This window comes from Phocoena phocoena, chromosome 10, assembly GCF_963924675.1.
Source record: "Phocoena phocoena chromosome 10, mPhoPho1.1, whole genome shotgun sequence".
Lineage (NCBI taxonomy): Eukaryota > Metazoa > Chordata > Mammalia > Artiodactyla > Phocoenidae > Phocoena > Phocoena phocoena.
In genome coordinates this window covers 11072604-11098473 of record NC_089228.1, presented here as the reverse complement: position 1 = coordinate 11098473, position 25870 = coordinate 11072604, and the positions used below count along the sequence as shown (strand labels likewise).

Here is a 25870-nt window from a genome sequence, read left to right as displayed (position 1 = left end):
GTCACCATCCCTAACATAGAGCTGGAGTAGTTTTCCTCCATCCTAGCTCTGGGAGAAACAGGCTCTACGCGGAACCGGTTGGGCCCGGGGCCACGTCCCTGTCCCGCGGCCGTCCGCTCCCGTGCCGCGCTCCCATTGGCTGAAAGTTCCCTCGTCCGGAGCCTGAGCGGTCCCTACTCGCCACGCCAGCCCATCCGAATCCTCCCGCCCAGGGGGCGGGGCCAGGAGGGCGGGGCGGAAGGAGGGGCGGGGCCTCGCGGCGCTGGAGACGTACGGGTGGCCTATGGCGCGGGAGGGGGTCAGCTGCCGCGCCCCGCGAGGCCGGGCCGGGGCCGGGCCAATCCGGGCGACTGGGCGGGCGAACGTGGGGCCTGGCCGGCCGGGCCCGAGGTGCTGGGGGTGTGGGGATAATGGGCCAGTTCCTGGTGCGTCACGAGGGAGTTCCTTAAAGGGGAAGTGAGCGGAGCTACTGGGTGGACGTGGGGTGCGGTGGTCGGCGGGGAAGGCCCCCCGCGTTTGTAAATAATGCCCGCGGTGCCCGCGCGACCATGCAATGGCGAGCGCTCGTCCTGGGGCTGGTGCTCCTCCGGCTTGGCCTCCACGGAGTGCTGTGGCTCGTCTTCGGGCTGGGGCCCAGCATGGGCTTCTACCAGCGCTTCCCGCTCAGCTTCGGCTTCCAGCGCCTGAGGGGCCCCGACGGCCCCGAGTCTCCCGCCTCGGGGCCCGCGGGCCGGCCCGGGACGCCCGGGGGGCCGTCGGGGACATCGTGGCTGCAGCCGCAGGTCCCTGGGGCGGCGGCGGGGCGGCGGCGGGCTCCGCGGCGGCCCGGGCCGGACGTCTGCGGCCCAGGCCACTGGGGCTACGTGCTGGGCGGCCGGGGCCGCGGCCGGGACGAGTATGAGAAGCGCTACAGCGGCGCCTTCCCGCCGCAGCTGCGCGCTCAGATGCGCGACCTGGCGCGGGGCATGTTCGTGTTCGGCTACGACAACTACATGGCGCACGCCTTCCCCGAGGACGAGCTCAACCCCATCCACTGCCGCGGCCGAGGACCCGACCGCGGGGACCCGTGAGTAGCCCGCGCCGGCCCGACGCCCAGGACCGTGCGCCGCACGCGCTTCCTTCCGTTCTCCCGGCGGGTGCAGCCTTCATTCCTCCGGGTCCCCCCATTGGTGCCCGGGCGTTTAGGGTCCTGGGGGCAGCGCCCACCCGTCCGGCGCCTCGGCTGACCGACCCCCTTTGAGGTCGGCCTGGTTTGGGGGTTGCGTGGACGGCCCGGTGGCTGTCCTTCTCTTGCTTCTCCTGGAATCTCTGTTACTGGACAGCTGTCAGCGCAGTCTCTTTTACAGATGGGGAAACTGAGGCCCAGAGACCGGAAAGGACATTGGCAGTACCGAGGGGTGGCTTGGGGGGCCTTAGACTTCCGTCTCCAATCCTCTCTCCAAGTGAAAGTCAAATCAAAATGAAATCCCTTGTAAGCGCAGCTTCGAAACGGCGCTTATCTCCCTCCACCTAGCCAACTCCAACTTTACTGTATAAAAATATAAAAATTCAGGAGTTGATCCTGAGAAGGGACTTTCTAAAGCCATCTAGTGAGTTTGAGGCAGAGCAGGGCTACAGCCTTTCTCCTTTATCACAGGGGTGGCTCCTTAGGCTGAGGATGGTAGGTGGAAGGGAGAGAGAGAGGCTGGGTGGCCCAGATTTGGGGTCCTGGTGCTCAAGATGACATTCCTTGCTCTGTAGAGTCTGTTCCATAAATTCCCCCACCCTGGTGGCAGGGCTGTCAGGGAAGATCTACCAGTCTTCCCCTTCCATCAGCCGTGTTTGCAGAGGCTGAGCTTCAAGGGTTACTGCTGTTGACATCAGAGTCCAAGAGGACAGCACACCCAGCCAAGGACCTCCTAGCTGGAGGGAACCGGTGTGCCTTGACACTGACCCTGTTAGGCTGGATACGACTGCCTTTCTCTCGGCCGCTCCCCTCAGTTGGCAGTGGAGGAGTTGAGCTGCTTGGTCCCTTTGGACATTTGAGGCCTGTGTTTTTTCCTTCACCTGATGAAAAGCAGCGGAGTCCAGTCCTTAGGTCCTAAAAAGGAAGCCCATACACTAAAGGGACTTAAGGAGTTTTAAAAATGGTTGGATTATCTACAGATTCTTGTCTTAAATTGCATTTGGAGAGCATGATTTTTAGTGAAGCCAGGGGGACATCCCAGGTTAACTTAAAAAAGACTTGGCCTTTTTAAAGTTGTAGGAAACTGATGAGTTATATTTTTCATGTTTCACTGTGTCAGCCTTTATACATAGAAATGTATTTTCTATCTCAATTTTTTTTTTTTTTGAGAAAAATTTTAAGTAAGTTTTTTTAAAAAAAATTACTAGGCCTTTCCAGATTTTAGGAAATTGTGTTGTTTTGCTCTAGTTTTCTTTGCTTGGGGAGGACATCTGCTGATGAGTGGTTTGGTTTGACTGTTCAGTGACAGTCTGGATAAGTTGAGGTCAGGTAGCTTTGAGACAGATATATTGCTTTTGGAAAGATGGAGTTCGAGATATTGAGGGGATGCCATGTGGGAAGGGTTGTGCCCTTTCAGTTGGTCAGCCTTGGTGTCTTTGAGAAGGTGAAAGAGCTCTGGGGTTATGGTAGCCTTGAGTAGACCCTCACGCTGGCCGCTTGTAAAGAGTGGAAAGTAAATTTTTCTTAGTCCTTTTCCTTTCACTTAACTCCTCTCAGACTTTAGTGTTTTCAGGAAAAGAGCAGGCCACATTTACATCCCTGAAATAAATAACTGGTAATAAAAAGTCTTTCAGATATTTATTTTAAGCAAATTCTAATTGAATTTGTATTCTAATGATTACTGTCCAGTGAATTCTAATGACTCACTTAAAAAAGAGAGTAACTTAGCCATTAGAATATTGTGTAAAAAGTACAGAAACAAAGTATGAGTGCTAAATGTGCCTGTCTTCTCTTTTTAGTCACGTTTACTTTAGGCTTATCTTACCTGTCTTGTTTGACTGGAGGGAGGATGAAGAGTATTGACATGAAGTAAATAAAACCGGAACACTTTTTTAAAAATAGCAAACGTTTCTGTCCAGCTACAAATCACTATGTAAACTCAGTTCCTCTCACATCCCCGATTTGGGTTGGAGGATCCAAATTCAAAAGTTTCTTCAAGTAAGACTGGATACTGAAATTTTGCAGTCTCATGAATAATAACGTTAGTTCAGACCTTGGGTGCATGACCCTTCTTTGTTTTCTCCCCAACCATATTGCTGTTCAAACAAAAAAGCAAATCAAACCAAACCGATGCTGGCCCCTAAACCGACGCATGCCTAGGCACCCCTAGTTTAAGATGGCCTCCTCTGCATTCCCCTTTCTTCCTAAAATCTTGGCTTCCTTCAGAGTCAGGCTCAAGTCATTTTCCATGACGCCATTGAACTGTTTGAAGATGACTGTCCTTGATCTACTCAGTTCTCCTTTCGGTTCCTTTCCTTTGAGCTGCTTTTCCACCTTTTAATATCGTGTGAGACTTGAGTACTGTTGTGTGTTCACCTTCCTTTCCCTTTGTCTTGTCTCCCCAGATTGTCAATCCCTGGAACACAGGGACTGTTTCTTATATTACCTCTGTGCCTACCCAGCACCAGGTAGATTTCTGAATAGCTGTTACAGGTTAAGTATATGTGGAATTTTTTTTTCTTTCTTACACATGCGTTTAATTTTGAACATGCTATGTTAGCATTATGTTAGCTGCGTCGCCAGAAATTTTCTGTGAAAGGCCATAGTTTTCTCCATCTTCTCTGTGTGGGGGTAATAAGAACCTTAAAAATGCAGCGTGGGGTGAATGTCACAAACAGGCACACAGGGTAACTTAAGTGGCGAGCCATCGTGGTTCGGCAGCTGGTTATGTGGAAAGATGGGCACTTTTGAACCCAGCCTTGTACCTGAAGTTTGAGTTCTTGGTCAGGCTGGCCATAGATCAAGAAGGTTTGCACAGGACAGACGGATCACCGTCTCGCCTGGATGGTGGGCTGGCCTCAATGGATGCCCGATAATCCGGTGCTGTTAGGCCAACAGGCTTCTGTGGAGTCTCCTGTTTCCTTCCTGCCCTCCCCATTTTTCTTTTTTCTAGTTTGGCACATTTTGAAAGAGTGTGTAACAATCTGGTAGAAAAGAATTTGGAAGTGTTTTCATGAACGCGTGGAGAGAAGGAACCACCAGTTACTACAAACACGTTTTTTCTTGTGCCAACTCTTACAATTGTTCTTTGTCGTGGCTGCTTGGGCGTTCTATTGAGAAGTGTTTTAAAACTGGGTCCGTTGTAGTTATAGCCTGAAAGGAAAAGCACAGTAAACCATGGGAAGGCGTGTAGTGCTCCAGATTAGTCCTCCCTTCCAGGGCCGGGGCAGGTGGAAAGGGTGATACGCCACAGAGGAGGGTGTCCCTCAGGGGAAGGTGGTCACACGGGGTTCACCCAGCATCCAGCCTGGAGGCTAAGTGATGAGGGACCCGTTTTGTGATGAGGTGGGTTGTTGGAGGCAGCTCTTGGTTTCTGAGCAGCAGACCAGTGGAGGTAAATATTTAAGCTCAGTAGAATGTTCTTGAGTGGGCAGCATCGAGGATCTCCCTGTCTCCTTTGGCCTTCCCCTCCAGCTTTTGACACTTCCTATATCCTTTCTGGCTGGCACTGCCCTTGAAGGGCTGAGCTCAACCCACAGCTCTCGTCTTCAGAGGACCTTCTGCAATCATATTCATGTATTCAGAAAGAATCGACAGCTAGAAGCAGCAGGTGCGGTTCTTCAGCAGGTGTGGTGTGCTGGCCTCGCGGCTTGGGAGAGACATGTGAGAGCCCTGGTTCCTAGATCGTCCCTTCTAGATAGTTTGTTTCAAAAAAAAAGGAGGTACAATTTTGCCCTACATTCTTTGTCCTAGATTAAGTGACATAATCAGCCTAAAACAAAGGCTCAGGTAAAATCGGATGTGAGGTGTGTTTCACGTGGGGCCCACTTCGCCCCAGCTGAGGCATATAGGAGGCCTCTCAGAGAGCAGGGCGAGCAACAGGAACACGGAGATGCTGCCCGCAGGGAAGTGAGACAGGACCCATCAGAGAGAGCCACGGAGCAGGTAACGTGGTCTGGGCTTTGATGGAAGACGTCATAATGACGGTGAATCAGTTGCTGAAGATAAAACTAGGGTGTTTTCACTGTGGTTTTTCATAAACATAATCTTGAAACAGTCATCCTCTTTCTCTCCCGACTTACATCTTTTTCGTTTCTCTCCTTACTTTCAAATCTTTGCAAGCTTCTGCAGTTGCTTTCTGGGTTTGTGGGAATGGGACAGGAATAGCTGAACTCCCTAGAATTTGTCAAGCTGACTTTATGACTTGCACTATTTCTCCGTCCCCACCTTTCCCAGATGTATTAGTATTATCTTTTTCGTTTTTAGTGCTATAAAGAGCTGTCAGTTACCCTCATTGCAGCCCTGAAGTTGGTGTCTTAAGATTGTTTCAGAGTGGGCGACTGGTGTTGATCATGGGGCAGGAGGTGTGTGGTAGAATCATTAATGCAGCTGCAGTTACGAGAAGCCCTGGCTTGGTTCATGGTAAAACAACAGCTCCTCACAACTGATGGAGCTGGTGGGGATTCTTTGGGTGGTATGTTAGGGAAAAAATGATACGAAGCAGTTAATTTATTCCCCCACCCCAAGGACAGATGAGTGACACTGAGCCTGTAACTGAGGTATTTATTTGCTGCTTTGTGTGTGTAATCTGCGCCAGTGTCTGATTTCTGTATTAAAGTTTTATTTGCAGGTCATGTGACAGGCCCTCTCCTTTTTCATTCCTAATGATTTCGAAATCAGAGCTTTTTGAAGCTGGACAGAAAGGTCATTTGTGCTGTTTAAAACTGTATCTTGGAGAGGGCAATGACTCGTTTCCCATTTCCTTACTTCCTGTTTTGTGTTCTTTCCACTATAGTATAAGCGTGTGTGTCTCTGCTATTCTGTGACACTATAGAGACTGTCCCTTGTGAGGCAGAAGAACCATTGCCATACTGATCCACCCACAGTAGTCCCTGAATAAATAAGTTTCCAGCCATTTTAGTTTCTGATGAGTGTTTAGTTTTGTTGTCTCTTTTATCTTTTAAAAGTACCTTTGTTTAGGGCTTCCCTGGTGGCAAAGTGGTTGAGAGCCTGCCTGCCGATGCAGGGGACACGGGTTCGTGCTCCGGTCCGGGAAAATCCCACATGCTGTGGAGCGGCTGGGCCCGTGAGCCATGGCTGCTGAGCCTGCGCGTCCGGAGCCTGTGCTCCACAACGGGAGAGGCCACAACAGTGAGAGGCATGTGTACCGCAAAAAAAAAAAAAAAAAAAAGTACCTTTGTTTAATTTTAATTTTCTTTCTTTTTCAGTTCAAATCTGAACATCAACGATGTCCTAGGGAATTATTCACTGACTCTTGTTGATGCGTTGGATACACTTGCAGTAAGTGTTCAGCTTTATTATTATTTTTAAAAATTAAGATATTTTGGAGTTAATTACCCTTACTTTCCCCCAGGGATGAGAATTCCAGGAAACGTGATTCTCAACATGTATTCATAGCTCTGATAGCTATTGTTTATTTTAATGAGCTTAATGCTGAGAGCAAGAAGAACATTGAAGGTTAGATGAGGGGAAATGTGATTCCCCTAAAAAAGCAGAGGAGAGGGCTTCCCTGGTGGCGCAGTGATTGAGAGTCCGCCTGCCAGTGCAGGGGACACGGGTTCGTGCCCCGGTCCGGGAAGATCCCACACGCTGCGGAGCAGCTGGGCCCGTGAGCCATGGCCACTGAGCCTGCACGTCCGGAGCCTGTGCTCTGCAACGGGAGAGGCCACGGCATTGGGAGGCCCGTGTACCGCAAAAAAAAAAAAAAAAAAAAAGCAGAGGAGAAAGTGTGATCGTTGGGCTTCCCTGGTGGTACGCTGGTTAAGAATCCACCTGCCAATGCAGGAGTCACGGTTTTGAGCCCTAGTCCGGGAAGATCCCACATGCCGTGGAGCAACTAAGCCCATGCGCCACAAGTACTGAGCCTGCTGCGCTCTAGAGCCCGTAAGCCACAACTACTGAGCCCGTGTGCCACAACTACTGAAGCCCTTGCTCCTAGAGCCCGTGCTCCACAACAAGAGAGGCCGCTGCAATGAGAAGCCCGTACACCGCAACTAGAGAAAGCCCACGCACAGCAACAGAGACCCAGTGCAGCCAAAAATTAATTAATTAATAAATAAATAAATTTAAAAAAATGTTTTTAAAAAAAAAAGAAAATGTGATTGTTTTGGGGGAAACCTATTTTTCTGCAGGGTCCCCACTATTTTATTCCTTAAAGGAACCAGTATACAGTTACTGTAGTTAAGATTTCAGAAGTAAAAGACAGGATCTCAGGATTTCAAGATCTCCAGGGCACCAGATCCCCTGAAATGTGCCCCAGCTACTGGCTCCCCGAAATCAAGTCTGAGCCCTGGTTCCAGCCCCTGCGCAGAGACCCTCTGTGTAAACAGTCTTGTTTTATTTGCTGTCCGTGTTTTGTGGACACTACCCCCTCCAGACTTGGGCTGCCAGCTCAGGAGCAGCCTTTACATGCTCAGCCCTTGGTTTCCCTCAAGGCAGCTGGAGGCCTCTAGACAGATGAGCCAAAGCATGTGGAAGGCCGTCAGGCACCATGCGTGGTTCTTACTGCCAGGCTGCCGTGTGCGCTTGGTGTGCCTCACGACCCTTTGCTGTAGAACACAGCAAGGGACTATATCCCAGCGTAGCGCTGAAAAATTTCCTTAGTAAACACGATTCTACTGCCTCTTTGCTCTCCTCCGTTGTCCGGCACACCTTTACCGTAAGAAAATTTATACTGTAGTTGATTCCAAATCCTGCATTTTAACTTTCCTTAAACAGAGTTTGAAGCTGTCAGGAGTTAGAGTTGGGTAACGCTAGCTAAGTTTGCATTACAGCTGTCCCAGATCTTGCTAGTAGTAGAATTACCGGAACTTGGGAAGAGCTAGAGCGGTCCTTCTCAATTCCCCTAGGCTCATGGTCTAAGAGAGAGCCCGGGGTTTCATTCTGCCAGGCTGTAGTTGCACAGCAGTTTAGTTTCCCAATCTCTCCTTCTGAAGTGATTGCTACTCCCTGTCAGTCATCCACCATCACTGGTCAAAATGTGCCCGGACGGGTGTGTTCACCCTGATTAGAGTTAACTTGTTGAGGGGACCAGCGGCTGACTCAGGCTACAAGTGTTGCTTAAAAAAAAGTCCCAAGACTCATATATAGCTTATGAAAGCACACCTTTTCCCCCTGACCCTTTCTCTTTTTGCCCCATTGTGTCTTTTTATCCGTCTGCCATGCTCTTGAAGTACAGAGACCTCGTCCCTGTTACAGCCACTGCACTCTGTCCACACCGCGTGGTGTCTGATACATGATAGGAGGGCAAATACGTGTTAAGAAAATGAATTTCTAGTAACCTGGCACTTCCCAACACAGATTCCAAGGGTATTCTCCCTCAAAGAAGAATTCTGTTCCCAAATGAACTTGAGAAATTCTACCAGTCTGTCCCACTACTGGAGAGCCACCATGCACACCAGCAGCTTAAAGGCTCTGAGAAGTTCTGAGAAGTAAAGAAACCCAGTCCAGCTTTTCTTGAGCCTGAGTGAGCGATTTAAGAGCCTCGTTACTCTGTTCCGTAGCTGTCTAAAATGGCAAATTACAATATATCATTGAAAGCTGTTGGCTTCCTTTGCCGTCCTCCACGTGATCTGAGATCATATCAGTGCCTGCAGCTGCTATAACAGAGTTTGCTGCTGGTGAACATCTGTAGGGAAACAGACCCATCTCTGTGGTTTTCGTTGTAGAACATCCGGTCTTTAAGGTACACTTCAGGCTTATTTTTCAAGTGTTGCTTCTGTTGACGTTTCCCTTTTCTTTTGCTGACATTTTAAACAAACTTTAACAGGTGTGCTTTGGAAACCCTTGGACGATAGCACTCCCTTGACTGTTCTGTGCAGCTTGCAGCGTGATCGCATAATCTTTTAAAAAGAAAGAACCGAAAGCCAGAAAAGAAACGTCTGTACTTGCTCTGCATGTAACAGCAAAATGGCAATGAGGGGGAGAAAAAGAAAAAAAGATGCACTAGATCAATAAACACTAGGAAATAGGACATACTTGAAATAAGTAGTGTCTGAATAAAATTGTTTTTTCTTGTTTTTTTTTTTTTTTTTTTTGGCTGTCTTTATGGTGTTGTTATAGTGCCAGGATTGTCATAAAATTTTGAACGGCATGAAAGCATTTCTATTCAGGTTATTTTTATCAAGTTTTATGTCCAATTTGCACTTCATATAAGAGAGAGAAGCTTGGAATGACACCATATCCACACACCCAAAATAGGAATCCTAATTCTAGAACATTTCTTACAAAGGACGTAGAGCTGGTTATTTGTGTGTTTTGTTTGTTTTGAATGTCCTTGGTCTTATGCTGTGCTCCAAAAGATAATACCACTATTTCCCAAAGTGTTCAGACATCTGGGTAACAAGCAAGGAGTCAGTTTTCCAGATGTTTCGGTCTCCTGGGAGCTAAGCACCCAAGCCGTCACATGATCTGAGGAGCAGAGGGAAAGCCATGTTTTTCGTTTCTTCAGTTTTGGGATTTATTGTTACTCATTTCAGGAATTTCTGGAATTGTGATGCCTTGCATGCTAAACAAGATCAGACAGAAGGTGAGGGAGAATGGGGCAGGACGAGGAGGGCTGCTGATGATTTTCTGAGGAGTTACTGACACAGTTTTGCCGTTTGGAGAGAGGATGCTTGAGTCTGGTGGAAATGGGCTTGCCGTCTGTCCCAGAATGTGTTCTAAGAGATAACTGTGCTCTTCTGCCTTTTGTGTTTCTACTCCCACGAGTGGCAAAACCACACGTACAGACATTCAGATGAAGTGGCCCAGCTCCTGCGATCACGCAGCCTCAGTGTCATTTCAGGCCGTTGTAATGGTTTGTGTTCCTCTTTTTAAAGATAATGGGAAATTCATCCGAGTTCCAGAAAGCAGTCAAGTTAGTGATCAACACAGTGTCATTTGACAAAGATTCCACCGTCCAAGTCTTTGAGGCCACGATAAGGTAAAATAGTACATCAAACGGATTGAAGGCTGCTTTTGGGTGTGTAAGGAGAAAACTCCTGGAGGGTCCGCCAGCCCCGGGGTCCAGGTAGGGAGTCCGTGCAGACCTTGTGGGCACTGTGTCCCTTTTTCATCTGCTTTGCATTGATCAAAACTGAAACAACTGCCATTTCATTAATTATATTTGGGGCCAAATAGAAAGAAACATTGTAATGCAGGTTTAAGATAGATGTCCCTTTAAAGGAGTTTCTCATTATTTCACTTTATGTCTGGTCTCATTTCCTCCACTGTGTCCTAGGAAAACCCCTATATATTTCTGAAGGAATCATAGTTTCTCCTGTTACCCACCGCCTGCAGAAAACCACAGCTGACCATTTGGGTCTCCCTCCCTCTCCCTCCCTCTAATGGACAGGGCTCATGTTTTATATCTTGTCTTTTTAGTTTGATAGATTGCGACTGCCTTCCTATTGCATTTAAACTTTGAAAGTTGTATCACTGCATAACATTCCAGACGTAGCGTTTATTTAAAATTAAAGTTATGAAAACATTTGTTCTGAAAAATGTCACAATCTGTTTCACCTCATTGGAGGGGGACCTGAACTCGTGGCTGCTGAAGGGTGAGATCTAAGCTGGGGGCGCCTGCCTCTCAGTCGGGTCATTCTCTCCTTCTCCTTCTCCTTCTCTTCCCCACCTTGCCTGTTTAGCAGAAGTTGGAGAATTTGACGTTGCTTGGCAGCCAGAACTACAAAAGTTACTTAGTGTTTGTGGTCTTGCTCTTTTCTGTTTTTTATTTTGCTAAGTTTTTTCCCCATGTGAGAGAAGCCAAGAGTAGTTTATTAATACTAAAAGGTGTTATTTATTCTGGGAATGATTAGGACACTCCCTTCTGATGAGATGATGAAAATGACTAAACATTGTTACTACTTCAAGTGGGATTATTCTCAGTAGCCTCAGAAGAATGGTTCGCTTTCTCCCTTTCCATAATGCTGTTAGCTAACAATTGATCATTTACTGTCATGGCTGGAGAGAACTTCAGGGGGTCATTAAGTGCAGTCCCCCTGATTTCAGGCAGTGCTAAGTCCATAGGCGATTCAAGCCTGCTTCTGTCATTCTGAGCTGCATTGTGCACATTTACAACCAACGTGATTTTATTCTTCTTTTGTTCTTCCTGTCATTAGGGTCCTGGGAAGCCTTCTTTCTGCCCACAGAATAATAACTGACTCCAAGCAGCCCTTTGGTGACATGACGATTAAGGATTATGATAATGAGTTGTTGCATATGGCTCGCGACCTGGCGGTGCGGCTCCTCCCTGCCTTTGAAAACACCAGGACAGGGATCCCCTACCCTCGGGTAGGTAGACGGCGTCAACAACTCACCACCTTCCCGAATTAAAACTCTTTGTTGATGAATTTATTTGCGGGAAGGAGTGGGGCTGATGCGGAAGAGGAAAGCCATGTCCTTGAGAGAACTTGGCCCTAAATATGATAGAAATGGTTTTTAATTCATTCAGCATTTACTGGACACCTGTTGTGTGCTGGGCATACAGTGACTTTTTTTTTTTTTTTTTTTTTTCGGTACGTGGCTTCTGTTGTGGCCTCTCCCGTTGCGGAGCACAGGCTCCGGACGCGCAGGCTCAGCGGCCATTGCTCACGGGCCCAGCCGCTCCGCGGCACGTGGGATCCTCCCGGACCGGGGCACAAAGCCGTGTCCCCTGCATCGGCAGGCGGACTCTCAACCACTGCGCCACCAGGGCAGCCCACAGTGACATATTTGACTTAATCCTTTCCCTTAAGGAAGTTATGTTCCTGTGCTCTGTATTCTTAACCCTTTTTGCAGGTGGGATTCATATCCTCTGCTGCAAAACAGTGGGGGCAGTTTGTCTTCATTTCTGACTTGGGTCCATTTCCCCACATGTACGCTGTAGGAGCTCAGCAAATGTTCTTTTGGACACTTCATGTGGATCTTTCAAATAAAGCCTTTACAGACCAGTAAGTTAGCTGCTGATTTAAATGCAAGGTCTGGAATGAGATTCTGTCTTTGTGGCATCTGACTTACTGAGTCCAGAACCCCTCTGAGAATTGAGTCAGCCTTTGGGTCAGCAACCAGTGGAGAATTGCCAGACCACTGAGCCTCGGTGGTCAAACAGGCTTTCACTTGCTCGCTGGGTTCATTTCTCTCCCAGTCCAAGATTTGTTGATGTTTGCTGAGCAGGAGTGAGTTCATAGCAGCTCACTTAAAATTTCTACGTGGCTCCACAGCTTGCCTTTGTCCCCAGTGCCAACGCCTGTTGCTGCGTCACCATGAAGAGAACCTGCTGGGAAGAGGCAGCTTAGTGAACAGCGCTACAGTGATCCCCCCAGGACTTGCTCTTATTAATAACACAGGGCTCTGGTGTTCGTGCTGTCTTGTTTGTGTCTTAAACTTACTCCCATTTTCCTTTTGGATGTAAAGTGGGAGGCAGCGGGCTGACTCCCCCTGTAGTGAGCTTGGTTCATTAGTGGAGTGTGGTCGCTGTAACCTGGTCTTCTAGCCCTGTGGGTTCCTTGACTTCTGCCACAAATCCTTTGTCTCTTCCTGTCCCCAGGTGAATCTAAAGACAGGCGTTCCTCCTGACAGCAATAATGAGACGTGCACGGCCGGCGCTGGTTCCCTGCTGGTGGAATTTGGGATTCTGAGTCGACTGCTGGGGGATTCCACGTTTGAGTGGGTGGCCAGGCGAGCCGTGAAAGCCCTTTGGAACCTGCGGAGCAACGATACGGGATTGTTAGGTGTGGGGCACCTGTGAGGCCCTTGGCACTGTGCACATCGCCCCCTTTCCTTTCCTCTTCTCTGGGGCCCTCCCTCCTTTCCACTCCTTCTTCCTTGTACCACTGAACCTGAAAATGGACAGCTCAGAGAGAAGGGCCCTCCCTCAGTGTCTGCCACATCTGATTTCTCCCTGTGACTTTTCACTTAGAGGGTGGGTGGAAGGTTTGATGGGACAGAATAACGCTCTTCCTCTTTGAGGGCTCCCTTCTGATCTGAATCCCTTGGCATATTCCACTTGAAAATGATCGTTAAATGCTATAAAAAGAACTGCCTCGGTGGCAGGTTACATTGCTTCAGTATAAGGTCCCAAAGAGAGGAATTTAGAGTTAACTGGTAGAGTGACTTCCTCCTTTTAAAAAATCACGGCATGTGGTAGTAGGTTAAAAGCCCAGGTTAAACCTGTATTAGATTTTTTTTTTTTCCCTTGAGAATTTTGATCAAGATGTTATTAAAAAATTATTACGGAAAATTTCAAACATAGTGAAGTAGGAAAAAGTATAATGAATAATGAACCCCTATGTACTCATTATTTATCTTCAATGATTATCAGTATTTTACTAGCTCGAGACGTTATTTTAAAATAGGTCGTTTGCCTCTTATAACTGTTTGTCTTATTTTGAGAAATATTTTCTTTTTGTCATCGGGAAGGAACTGGATTGGCGGTCCTGGAGCCTGGAGTGTCATTGCAAAAGCACTGCTTTTTAGAAGTGATCTTCGATTACTGTTCCTTCTTCAATTTATTTACAGATTTTTTGTATTTAACAATAACAGTAGAAACAAAACAGTTGCCCCGTCACCCCATTACCAGTGTCACCCCAAACTGTCAACTTTAAAATTTTCCATAGGCCCTTGCAGCCTGTCATGTGCAACTTTTTTTTTTTTTTGCGGTACGCGGGCCTCTCACTGTTGTGGCCTCTTCCGTTGCGGAGCACAGGCTGCGGACACGCAGGCTCAGCAGCCATGGCTCACGAGCCCAGCCGCTCTGCGGCATGCGGGATCTTCCCGGACTGGGGCACGAACCTGCGTCCCCTGCATCGGCAGGCGGACTCTCAACCACCACGCCACCAGGGAAGCCCCATGTGCAACTTTTGTATACTTTCAAATTATAATATAGATATTTTTATTCTGCCTTTCATTTGGCAAATCATGCAGGTGGTTTTAAGTTGTTATCTTGTTTTCACAGTTATTGTCTTTAAAATCTATATGACAGTCCATGATCTCTTCTGATGTTGGACATTCGGATTATTTCTGTTTTTTTTCTTCTTTCCATTTTACAGATAATGTAAATTATATAATTCATCATTCTCTGATGAACAACACCCTTTAGGCTTTTGAAATGCGTTGTCAATCTGGAAAAGCAACACGACAAGCCTAGTTTTCTTGTGCATTAAACGTTTTCCCCATTTTTGTGTCAGTGTTGAAACACTGTATGTTCAGGAAGCTCCGGCCGCGCATGCTGCTGGTAGGACCGATAAAGACGAGAGGGCCACGCGCTCATCCCTCCTCTTCCTGTGAGGGACGGAAGTGCTGAGGAGCAGTGGGGCTGAAGTAGGAGGCCCCCCTGCCCCCCACCCGGGGGCCCTGACGAGCTTGCTTGTTTTCACAGGCAATGTTGTGAACATTCAGACGGGCCATTGGGTCGGAAAGCAGAGTGGCTTGGGTGCCGGACTGGACTCCTTCTATGAATACCTCTTGAAATCTTACATTCTCTTTGGAGAAAAAGAAGACCTAGAAATGTTTAATGCTGTATATAAGAGTATTCAGAACTACTTAAGAAGAGGGTATGTCTCCTCACCATCTCTCTTACTGTCCCGTCAAGCAAATAGAATGTATTGTGAAATGTTCGTATTTTTCTCAACATAGATTCACAGGGTCTTTTGGTCTCTGCCCTCATTTTACTGCCTCCTAGTTGTTTGTTAGTCATTTGAGGGGGTGGTGAAGAGGTGTGTTAGCTATTAAGTGCTGCGTAACAAATTACCCTGAAACCTAGTGGCTTAAAACAGCAAACATTATCTCACCCATTTTCTGAGGGTCAGGAAGCCAGGAGCAGCTGGGCTGATCCAGGGGCTCTCACGAGGTCATCCACAAGCTATTGGTGAGGGCTGCAGCCTTGTCACGGCTCACTCAGGGCTGGAGGGTCCCCTCCTAGGCTTCAGTTCTTCACGTGCTGTGGCTGGAAGTGTCAGTTCCTTGCCATATGGGCCTCTTTGTAGGCAGCTCATGGCAGCTGGCTTCCTCAGAGTGAGTGATCTGAGAGATGGAAAGAGAGCCACCAGAATGGGCGCCATATGCTTTCATGCCCTAACCTCAGAATGACAACCAGCACTTCTGCCGGACACTGTCGGTCACACAGACCAGGGCTGATGTAGTCTGTGAGGGTACTGCACAAGGGTGTGACAGCCAGGAGGCAGGGGTCACTGGGGCCGCCTGGAGACTGGCTGCCACAAGGGTGACGCATCCCGAGGTTTCGCTGGTTTTAATTGCACGTAGAGCTGTAATGCGGCACCGCTGTGTTGGTTCTTTCACTTTCTAAAGAAGTTGGGATTGATCTTTATACTTGATGAGAGAAAGGACAGTTACCACCTTCTTTTCCCTCTGTGTTTGTTTAAAACGGCTTTGTTTGCCGCTTGTCAGTTGTGCATTCAGGATGGCAGAAGAGAAGTGCCATTCGAAGCTGCAGCGGCCTCGACCCTGGTGCCGCCTCTGTCTTCCCTGGGTCTTCCCTTGTGCACATGTGTGTGTTAAGTGGCCAGTGCAAGTGATAGCTACTAGTTGCCTGCCCATTTCTACCCTAGCTGTCGTAGGATCATTCAAGTGATGTGTTTTAGTAAGAGGCTGTTTGGCCAGAGTTCAATCCTTTTCGATTTTTAAAGCCCCTGAATTTACTAAATTAGTAGTAATCACTGAGCTTCTTGCTCTGAGGTGTTTCTCCAGGCCCATGGTGTAGAATTTTATTAGAGAAGAGACTCTTTTTTATTTTGTGCAGAAATAACCAGACTTCCCCACTCAGGTCAAAACTGACGCATGCTATATACCAAATTACGTGCAAGTATTTCTCAAACCTGATTGTCAAAGTGCTTTCTGCAAAATGCAGTGAAATCCCAATGTGTTACCATGGCTGAGTTTAGAACTTTTATCCTTTAGTAAGTGTCATCTTATGCTGGAGTCTTGTATTGAGAGGTAGAGGCAGCCTGTCTCCAAAGGTTTAAAGAATGAGTGAGGAGAAAAGGTTAATGTTGATTCCATCTAAGTGACACTGCCAGGGGCTGCTGGGGGGACAGAGCCTGAGCTGTTTCTCTTTCTTCCCCTTCGGCCGCTCTGCGTGGCTCCTCAGTCGGGAAGCCTGTAACGAGGGGGAAGGGGACCCGCCCCTCTACGTCAACGTGAACATGTTCAGCGGGCAGCTGATGAACACGTGGATTGACTCTCTGCAGGCGTTCTTCCCAGGACTGCAGGTATTTTGCAATCCTGTTTGCTAAGGAATAGCAGTCATTGGAAAAGGGCTTTTTTTCCCCCCTCTGTTTTCTTTTTATGGTACCAGAACATTCTCTGGCTCCTTCAGATTTGGAAGGTGAATAGCACAGTACGTCCCCACTATTCTCTTTGGACATTACTCCACGCTAAATCAGTGCAAAGCCATGCCAGAAAAGTAACGGCGTGTGACTTTTGGGTGATTCATGTCTCAGCTGTCCGTTCTCCATTCACGAGTACAGCTAGCCTCTTGTCCTGTGCAGTTCTCAGGGCTTTGGCATTGATGGCCAGATGGGGGGTGCGGGGTCTGTCTGGGAAGCTCCTTTTGGGTTGGTTTTGTCTCCAGCCACGTTTGTAGGTCAGGTGACCAGTGTGGGGAGGGGGAAGCCCAGGGCCTGTGTCACATCTTGTCGCTCTGAGAACAGTGTCTTAGCCTGGTGACCTGCGCCTTCCCTGTAGGTTCTGATAGGAGACGTGGAAGATGCCATCTGCCTGCACGCCTTCTACTACGCCATATGGAAGCGCTACGGGGCCCTCCCCGAGAGGTACAACTGGCAGCTGCAGGCCCCCGATGTGCTCTTCTACCCACTGAGACCTGAGCTGGTGGAGTCTACGTATCTCCTCTACCAGGTACGAGAGCTTGTTGAACAGTAGTTTGCGTTGAAATGCTGGGAAGACCTGTAGCAGTTGGTTCGTAGGGAACACTTGCTGACAGGTGGGGAATAGTGTTATTTCACAGCGACCGTTAGAGTGACCACCGGCCCAGAGCCTCGTTAGCTCTCAGTGTCTGTCCTGGTCGCACGGGACAGGGAAGACGTCTGCGGTCATGTACGCGTTTGCCCTACATTCTGCAAAGCTGAGTCGTATCTTTACTGCAGGGCTTGTTTCTCACATCCTTCAATCAAGAGGAAGATTTGGTACTCTCTGTTTTCCAAATTTATTTGACCAAACAACTCTTGTTGGGGGATGCATTTCTGTCCTCATGTACTGTGGAACCCTGGTCTGTGTAAAGTATTCAGACAGAAAAATTATTTTTCTTAGTTGGAAAGGGAATCATCTGGGATTGTCTGAGTGCCTACTTTTGTTTAATCGTTCAAAAACACATACAGTGTTCCTCTTTTGTGGAATTACTTGAATGCCAGAGGAAATGTCACTCTAACTGTGAAGAATCTTCTCCCCGACGGTTTAAGGCCGATATTTGTACCTCTGGGCGTGCCATACATAGATACACATGGAGAGTTGTCAGCCATTCGCACATTCAGCAGCACAAGCTGCTCACTTTCCAAGAAGCCGGCCCTCCGTACGTTCGGCAGACGCGCGTAGTGGGCAGGCCTCGCGAGGAGATCTCATGAGCTCTGGTCGTAGGATTAGTAGTTGAGATTTATTCCATAGTTTTTTTTAGCACCGAATCCTTGCCATTTGTTCTGAAAAAGGGAGAAATCCTATGCAACTGGTAACTGACTTCAGGTGTAGAGAGACCTTGTGAGTTGTATGTAAGCTCTCAGGGGTGGGGAGGTAGCCTCTGATTTTGCCTCCCGGACCCCAGATCCCAGGGTAGAGCCCGGCCACTCAACGCTGCGAGGGTGACACACTCGGGTGCTGGCTGCGTTCTCCTCTTAAGCTTAGGTCTGTTGCCTTTGGGTTGATGCCTCTTGGTTTTGTCACTGCTTCTTTCTTCTTGCAGCTTCTTCCTCGTGTTGACTACTTTCTTAGAATCCAGAGAAATCTGTGGCTTTGTGGCCCTGCCTTCGGAAGCTGCTCCGTGTGCCCTGACCCTGTGCTCGTTTGCTTTTGCTGCTGCACGGTTGGCACTGGGCACGAATTATAGGTGATGCCCAACTTTCAAACTAGTTTTGGGATAAAAGTCTCATCTTCCCAGAGAATTTTTTTTTTCCCCTAACGAAACCATCTATGAGCATGTGACAGAAGAGGAAGCAACAACCCAGGGACTGAGTTCCTAGGGTGATTAGAGAGCACAGCATGTGGAGGCCTCCTTAGATACTTTGAGAGTCTTCTTGTCCCTTAGCCCTTCTCACGGTGCTGTGGATGGAACGGGGGCAATGTCCTGTTTCCCTGTGTTTGCAGCTTAAGTGTCTAGCCAGTTCTGAGGCAACACAGAAACTGGATTTGTTCTCAGATATGGGGCTGTCAGTGAGGCGTTGTTTCATTTCTGATCATGATGGGGATCACGAGAGCCAAAGCCAGGGAGTTGATGTGCTCTGGGGCAGATCTTCTCGCCCCCCCCCCATCCCCGTTCAAGTTAAGCAGATTGGAGGTGCGCTTTGATGTGAACCGGCAGAACACCTTAATCCTGTAACATTCGCGACCCTTCAGGATAAAGTGAACTGGCCCGTGCCTACCTTTGGACAGTGATTCATCTCCTCGGGACCGTCCTGCAATCACCGCGATGCGTGTTGACGGCGTGTCTTCCAGGCCCCCGCTGGATCACATTCTCTCGTGTTCTCTCTAGGCAACCAAGAATCCCTTCTACCTCCATGTAGGAATGGACATTCTGCAGAGTCTGGAAAAGTACACAAAAGTCAAGTTAGTTTTCTAAGTTCCTTCCTTTTTCTGTTGGCCACTTTTGATTTCATTTGAGTTGTGCTGAGGTAATATTATTCTGTTTTGCATTTTACTTTTTAGAACAGGTCGTTAATGTTAATTTTGTAGGGAAATTGCTTACTTTTTGTGTAGTAGAACCTGCCCATTATAGTGGGAATTAAAATTTATTTTTCACCTTTATTCCTGTAGGGTTCCAGCAGACTGTATGAACTCTTTTTAAGTAACTTATTTCCCCTGTTATACAAATAATATATATACTAAAAAGTTCATGGAAGATAGAAAATACTGAGGTGGAATATTATCACTGTAATCTCTACCTGCAGAGACAACTACCATCAGCATTGAAGTATATAGTTTTCTACTCTTTTATATATTGAAGTATATAGTTTTATACTCTTATATATTGAAGTATATAGTTTTATACTCTTATATATTGAAGTATATAGTTTTATACTCTTTTATATATTGAAGTATATAGTTTTATACTCTTATATATTGAAGTATATAGTTTTCTACTCTTTTATATATTGAAGTATATAGTTTTATACTCTTATATATTGAAGTATATAGTTTTCTACTCTTTTATATATTGAAGTATATAGTTTTATACTCTTTTATATATTGAAGTGTATAGTTTTCTACTCTTATATATTGAAGTATATAGTTTTCTACTCTTTTATATATTTATATGTAAATCTATAATGTGTGTATATATGTATAAAAACTCTATTTCAGTTTTTTGAGATGTGCTTTTTTTACCTAGCTATAATATCATGAGTATTTTCTTTCACAATATTGTCTTAGACTATCAAATGATTAGTCAGTCTATACAAGTATTGGGACACGAAACTTAAATCAGTCCTTTTGAATTTGCTGCGAGTCATTTTCTTGGTGTCCTGTTATGCTTTTGGCAAATACTCTCCTCCACCCCCACCCCACTTCCGGTACCATTAACCTGATGATTCGGCAGCCAGACCACTTTTTAATGAAGCTTGCAGACAATCTAGGCTGAAAAAGGACAGCCCTTAAGCCTACCCTAATTTGTTTCTCACGTGGTGTTTGATGCCTTGGTTGTTCTGTGAATAGGCTACTTCTGCCTCTTCAATTAATAAGCAGGTGGGAAGGAGCAGAGGTGGGCCTCACTGGGTGATTGTTTTGTAGGTGTGGCTATGCTACGTTGCATCATGTCATCGACAAATCCAAAGAGGACCGGATGGAGAGCTTCTTCCTCAGCGAGACCTGTAAATACTTGTATCTGGTACGTGTGTTGTAAGATTAACCCAGGAAGTGCTCCACTCTGCTGACAGCAAGCGTTCCTCCGCCTTCCATCTAACATACGCCACCAGGCGCTGTTCCAGGCTGGGCGTTTCGCTGGCCCAGGGGCGCAGTACTGTCGGAGCAAAGGCACGTTGCTGTCTGCTCCGTGGTTCCTGACCTCGTAGAGGAGGCACTGCCGAGTACACACATAGACACTCTTTGTGTTACACGTTGTGTGAAGTGCAGGTAACGATTCCTGGGGGACCTTCGTTAGTGTGGTGGTCACGAGGCTTCCCTGAGGAAGACCGCAGAGTCTCAGCTCTTACTTCCCCCCTGACCTGGGCGCTCTCAGTGAGACCCACAGTCCGGCCGGGTCTCTGTCCATACACACATCTGCACGTGTTTAGGGAGAGACTGAATTTTTGGACCTGGAAGGAACCTTCGGGATCATCTAGTCAGCGTTCATTCTTCCTCTCAGGGGAAGTGCCAGAGGTCAGGTGACTTGCCGGGGTTCTCGGGGTGACGACATGGCGGAGCCGCGGCTTGAGCCCTGGGCCCGATTCCTTGTCCAGTGCTCTTTCCGCACGGCTGCTTGGCCACGGGCGTGCACGGCATCTGTGTAGTGCACCTGGCCGCTCTCCTCCCCTCTGTCACTGGCTCGTAGGGCTACACGCAAAAGAATACTTTCTCAGGGCTCAGAGGGTCGGGATTTCCTGGTGGGGAAACAGCGTGGAGAATTTAGGCCGAGATCCAGAGATACCCATCAGTAGTGATAGGTTCGTTTTATCCAGTTCAGTGGTCCCCAGGCCCCGGGGGCAGCTGGATTGGAGTCACACTGTTAAGATTACAGCCATGTTGAATGGGAATCTTCAGAAGCGGGCTCAGGAGCCTGTGATGTTGACAGGTGCCTCTCATGGTCCTGTGGAAAGCCGGGTTTCAGAAGCCCCGGTCTACTCCTCTCAGGTGACACTGCTGCTGGTGTCACTTCTCGTGGCAGGCAGAGGAGGTGTGCCCGCCCGCTGGCCATGTGGTCCTGCCACCAGGTCCTGTGGGCACCGAGGTCTCCCACACTGCACAGTGCGGCCAGTCCGGTCGGCTGCCGAGAGCCTGGCGGGCATCCCGTCCGGCAGCCGTGGGGTCCGGGGTATTCACGGGGCAAGTTCTGGAGCGAATGAATGGAGGAGACCCCCAAGGTGTTCCTGGAGAAAGAACTCAGGGTTGGGGGTGGGTGGCGGAGGGGGAGGACCCAGGCCGACCCTGTTCTCCTCCTGGGAGCCATGTGAACATGGGGCAGCTGTGCCGAGTGTTCTTCCTCGTTTGTAAAATACCCGAGGTGCCTGTGAGGTTTCCTCCGTCTCTTAAGAGTTCTGCGTTCTTCCTCATGCATCGTTTACCGCACGCCTGTGTTAGGGGTTCTTTCTAGATGCCCCCGCTGCGCCCTCCTCCACCCCCCACGCCCGCTGCTGAAGGAAGGACTGCCTGGGGTGCCCTGTGCCCTCAGAGCCCACACAGGAGTGCGCCACGCGGTGGCACGTGTGTCAGGCTCTGGGGACCTGGTGAAGGATATAAACCACAGACCTCCTTCTCTCCAGGCTTTTCCAGTTTCAGGCCTAGGTGTGTGTAAGCTGGGGGTAGTTCCAGGATTCCAGCGCTGGAACTCTCCGGAGAGCGTGGGGGCATCATCTAGGGCTTTTACAGATTAGTGGCGCTTGGGTCTTAGCCCCGGGCTTTCTAATCTCTAGGTGTGGGCGGGATCGGGGAAGTCCAGGCGTCTGAGTTTCAACACAACTGGGGATTCCGCCCCGCAGCCTCAGTTGGCCTGAGAGCCAAGCAGGTTCTTGTCCCTAAGTAGTCTGAACTCAGCTGCCCTATGAATTGGTTCCAAACCTGCTACAATTGTGTCTGTTTTCTTTTCTTTTTTCTACTAGCTCTTTGATGAGGAGAATCCAGTACACAAATCTGGAACCAGATACATGTTTACAACTGAGGGACACATTGTATCTGTGGACGCACATCTCCGGGAGTCACCCTGGAAGGAGTTCTTTTCTGAAGAGGGAGGGCGGGACCCAGTGGGAAAGTCGGGGCACAGGCCGAGACCTCATGAGCTAAAAGTCATCAACTCCAGCTCCAATGTAAGTTGTTTTCTCCAGGGGTGGTTTGCAATTGGAGGAAGAGAAAACACTGCTCATCACATTATCATCCAGAGTGTCTGACAGAATATTCATGGCACACTCGGGTTGGGTAATTTGAGAAGAGTTTCAGAAAGAGGCCATTTCTGTAGCTATAGATAAGACCCTGAAATTTATATTAGGCCGTGGAGTGTAGATTAAGCGAACAAAGCGTGATTGAGAGGAAAGGGGAAAACAGAAGGAGAGAGAATAATCATAGCCAGCATTTATTTATAGAGCTTACCACATGCTGAGCACTGTGCTAAATGCTTAAGTATGTTAACTTCTCATAGCAGCCCTGTGAGGGGTAGGTATCGTAATATCCCTACTTCACAGACAGAAAAAGGGAGGTACAGAGAGGGTCAGGTCACACGGTGGAGCCGCGTGGTGGAGCCCGGATTTGTACTGAAGGAGACCCTTGTCTGATAGACCGGATTCCATTGTGCCGGGCACTGGGGATGTGGGCCGGTCAGAGGGGTCCTGGTGCTGGACGGGCCCAGGGCTCAGTGTAGAGATGGGTTCCTCCCGGGTGCTTGTCAGTAGGAGGCTGTGTGAAGTGCTGTTGAAACACCGAAGAGGGAGGAATTATTCTGCCAGGAAAACGAGGAGGCCTTCACTCGGGAGGTTGCCTCTCAGTAGCTCCTGGAATGATGGGGGGGGGCTTCCCAGGAGGGATGCTCTGGCAGAAGGCCCAGCACCTACCAAAAGCCCAAGTGGGGGCCATTGGGACCAGCTGAAGAACCTGTCAGTCTCGATCTTGCAAAGTTGAGGAGCAGGGCGTGTGAGTTCAGGTACAGAGCAGCGAGCAGATGTTTCTTTGAGGAAGAGCATGAATATATGTGGAAACTTTCCAGGCAGCACGTTTGGTTCTCAAACTTAAATCCCCTTTGAGAGAGAGAAAAGCAAAAAAGCCTTCAATTAAAAAAAATAAGTAACACTCTTAAGCATTTAGGTTTTAGCTGTGGATGAGAAGAGCAACAGACTCAGAAAAACAACAGTATTTTCAAGTAGCTAAAACAGTTTTTGCGATTCTGGGTGGATTGAGGACCCAAGGGGTGCAGGTTTTAGTCCCAGCCCCTCTTCACTTGGGTGCATGTGTTTTAGCCTCCCTGGGTTTCCATTTCTTCACCTGTGAAGTGAGGAAATTAAATTACATCAGTGGTCCTCAACTGGAGGTGACTTTGCTCCTCAAGGGACATTGAGCAATGTCTGGAGACAATCTTGGTTGTCACAACTGGGGCTTAGGGGCAGGGGGCATATAGCGGGAGAGCCCAGGGATGCTGTTGACCATCCCGCAGTGCACGGCACAGGCCCCAAGTGTTGACAGTGCCAGGATGAGAAACCCCGGGGGAGGTCATCCAGTCACATCTGAGGAATTAACACATGGCGTCTTAACTCAAAATTCGAATTGTCCCTCATTCACTTTCTTTCTAGTGCAATCGTGTTCCTGACGAGAGGCGATATTCCCTGCCCTTAAAGAGCGTCTACATGCGACAGATTGACCAGATGGTTGGCTTGATTTGATCTGCTCCCCGCTGTGTGGCCTCATCTGAAACTGGACCTAAAACAGCTGAACCCAGGCCAGGCTGAGACCCAGTCCGAATTGGAGGAGGCTAGGCGTCTGGCTGTCCACGATGGTGTAGGAATCTCTGTCCAGCTCCCCAGCCGCACCTGGTAGATTCTTGGATACTTTAGCGTTTCTCTTCTGTTCAATAAAATGCCCTGTTTGTCTTAAGGATATACTTTGAAGTGAGAAGGTACGTAGGAGTTGGCTTCTTACAACGTGCTGATGTTACTGTACACCGTGGATGGGCCTCTTTGGCTGGATCTCCAGACCTTCCTACCGTGGAATCGTCGAGTCTTCTCTGCCGGCGCTTGTCGCCCGCTGCCTGGCCGCCTCTCTGCCAGGGGAAAGTGAATGAATTTCTGTGCAGCAGGGCCTGCGGTTCCCCTGACATCCCTGTTTACTGCATTTTGTCATCCTCTCTCTCTGATTGGATAATTGGGCTGTCTCCCAGGTCTCCACCCACGATTGTCGGTCACATGGGGGAAAATCATCCAGTTATGCATTTGCGCCCCATGCAGTTCGTCACGGTGTTGACAGATTATTTGCTCACGAATTTATCCGAATTCTAACAGGCAGTCTCTTAAGTTGTCGCCTCACAGTTTAAGAGCTTAACAGGTAGGTCTTTTGGATGGTGTTCTACATTTATTATGAACTCACCTGAGGATCTCCCGTAGTTTCAGAACCAGGTGCCTTTCAAGGGAGAGAAAAATACCTATGATCGTCTGAGCTTTCATCTGTCTTATATTTACTAACCAAGGATTATCAGTTCCGACCACGTTCAGGTTGGAATTGTTTCATTTTTGTTTCCTGTGTCTAGTGCCAATCAGCTAGGTCAGGGAGAAAGAAATGATCAGATGACTTTCTGGCACCCTTGAGCCATTTCTCTGTGCAATGCCGGCTTTTGATGGGTGCCTTATACTCTTCTGGTTTGGGCCACTGGATGTCACAGCTGCTGCTATGATTTTAACCGCCTTGTTTTGTATTGCTACATGGTGTGACCACAGCGAAAGGGGCATGGGATGGATATCAGGCAGGTTCTGGAAACTTCTTGGTCAGTCCTTGCCTTTCAACCTGATATTTTAAGCAAGCATACATAAAGAGGAAGTTGTGCTAAAACGCCTCTTTTCTTTGTTGGTATTATTTCTTTAGTGAGCACGGAACTGTGTCTCTTTGAACTTGTGCCGAGGGCTCAGAGAAAGCAGAGGTGGGTTTGAACCCTGAGCTTTGGCTTCCCTGTAACGTCAGAGGTTGAAATGAACCTCAATAGAAAGGGTAGGAAGTCTCTTAAAAACCTCCAGTTTCACCTGTCGTGTGGCTCACCCGTCACCGCTAGGGTACTTCAAATGATTTTATTTTAGTCTTTTTAAAGCTAGAAAGGAATGCTGTGTAAGCCATTGCATTTTCAGTCAAAAGGGAGGAATTTTATTCTTGAAAATTTAAGTGTTGCTGGTTTTAAAATAGATACCTAATTCAGTTCTTTGAGGTTTTTAGAAGAGGGATTTTCAGTAATAAACGTCACCTCTGTCTTTTAAACATTTACTCTGCAAATGTTTTAAAGGAAAAAAAATCAAATGCTTCTGTTTTACATTTTTTCTTCATTTCAGAAGCATTCTGTTTATCAACATTGTCTCATCTACTGAACAGAAAAGTTTCTTTGAGAATACTCTATATATTTAAAATATTTTCATTGCCTCAGTAAACCCAAAATAACCCCTTTTAAAGACACACACCTGCATGAGCATCTCTGCACCTGTTCTCCAGGTAAACCAAGGTGGGACTATAAATGGGCTGTTTGGGAGAATGGGGCACCTCAGGGAAGAAAGTGGGCCCTTTGTGATCACACTGTTAGGTTATCGCACCCCAGTGTTCCCCCTCCTCTGGGCTCAGGTATCCCATCTCCCTCCCGCTCTGGAACAGGGACCTGGGCCT

The 25870-nt window shown here is 48.0% G+C and overlaps 1 protein-coding gene across 1 annotated transcript; it reads left to right on the top strand.

Moving 5' to 3' along the window:
- Positions 1-434: 434 nt before the first annotated feature.
- EDEM1 (ER degradation enhancing alpha-mannosidase like protein 1) lies at positions 435-25508 on the top strand. Its single transcript, XM_065885406.1, has 12 exons — positions 435-1066; positions 6394-6466; positions 10006-10109; positions 11287-11458; positions 12693-12876; positions 14523-14697; positions 16251-16371; positions 16847-17017; positions 18858-18931; positions 20111-20207; positions 22135-22338; positions 23809-25508. Exons 1-12 carry the CDS (start codon positions 549-551, stop codon positions 23896-23898), a joined length of 1983 nt encoding a protein of 660 aa, XP_065741478.1. The 5' UTR covers positions 435-548; the 3' UTR covers positions 23899-25508.
- The last annotated feature ends 362 nt before the right edge of the window (positions 25509-25870 follow it).

Bases quoted from the DNA above. Each gene is read 5' to 3' on its own strand.
- EDEM1 (XM_065885406.1), top strand. From the start codon at position 549: ATGCAATGGCGAGCGCTCGTCCTGGGGCTGGTGCTCCTCCGGCTTGGC. The intron at 16,372-16,846 runs GTATTTTGCAAT...CCTTCCCTGTAG, and splicing joins CGTTCTTCCCAGGACTGCAG to GTTCTGATAGGAGACGTGGA. The intron at 17,018-18,857 runs GTACGAGAGCTT...TGTTCTCTCTAG, and splicing joins CTACGTATCTCCTCTACCAG to GCAACCAAGAATCCCTTCTA.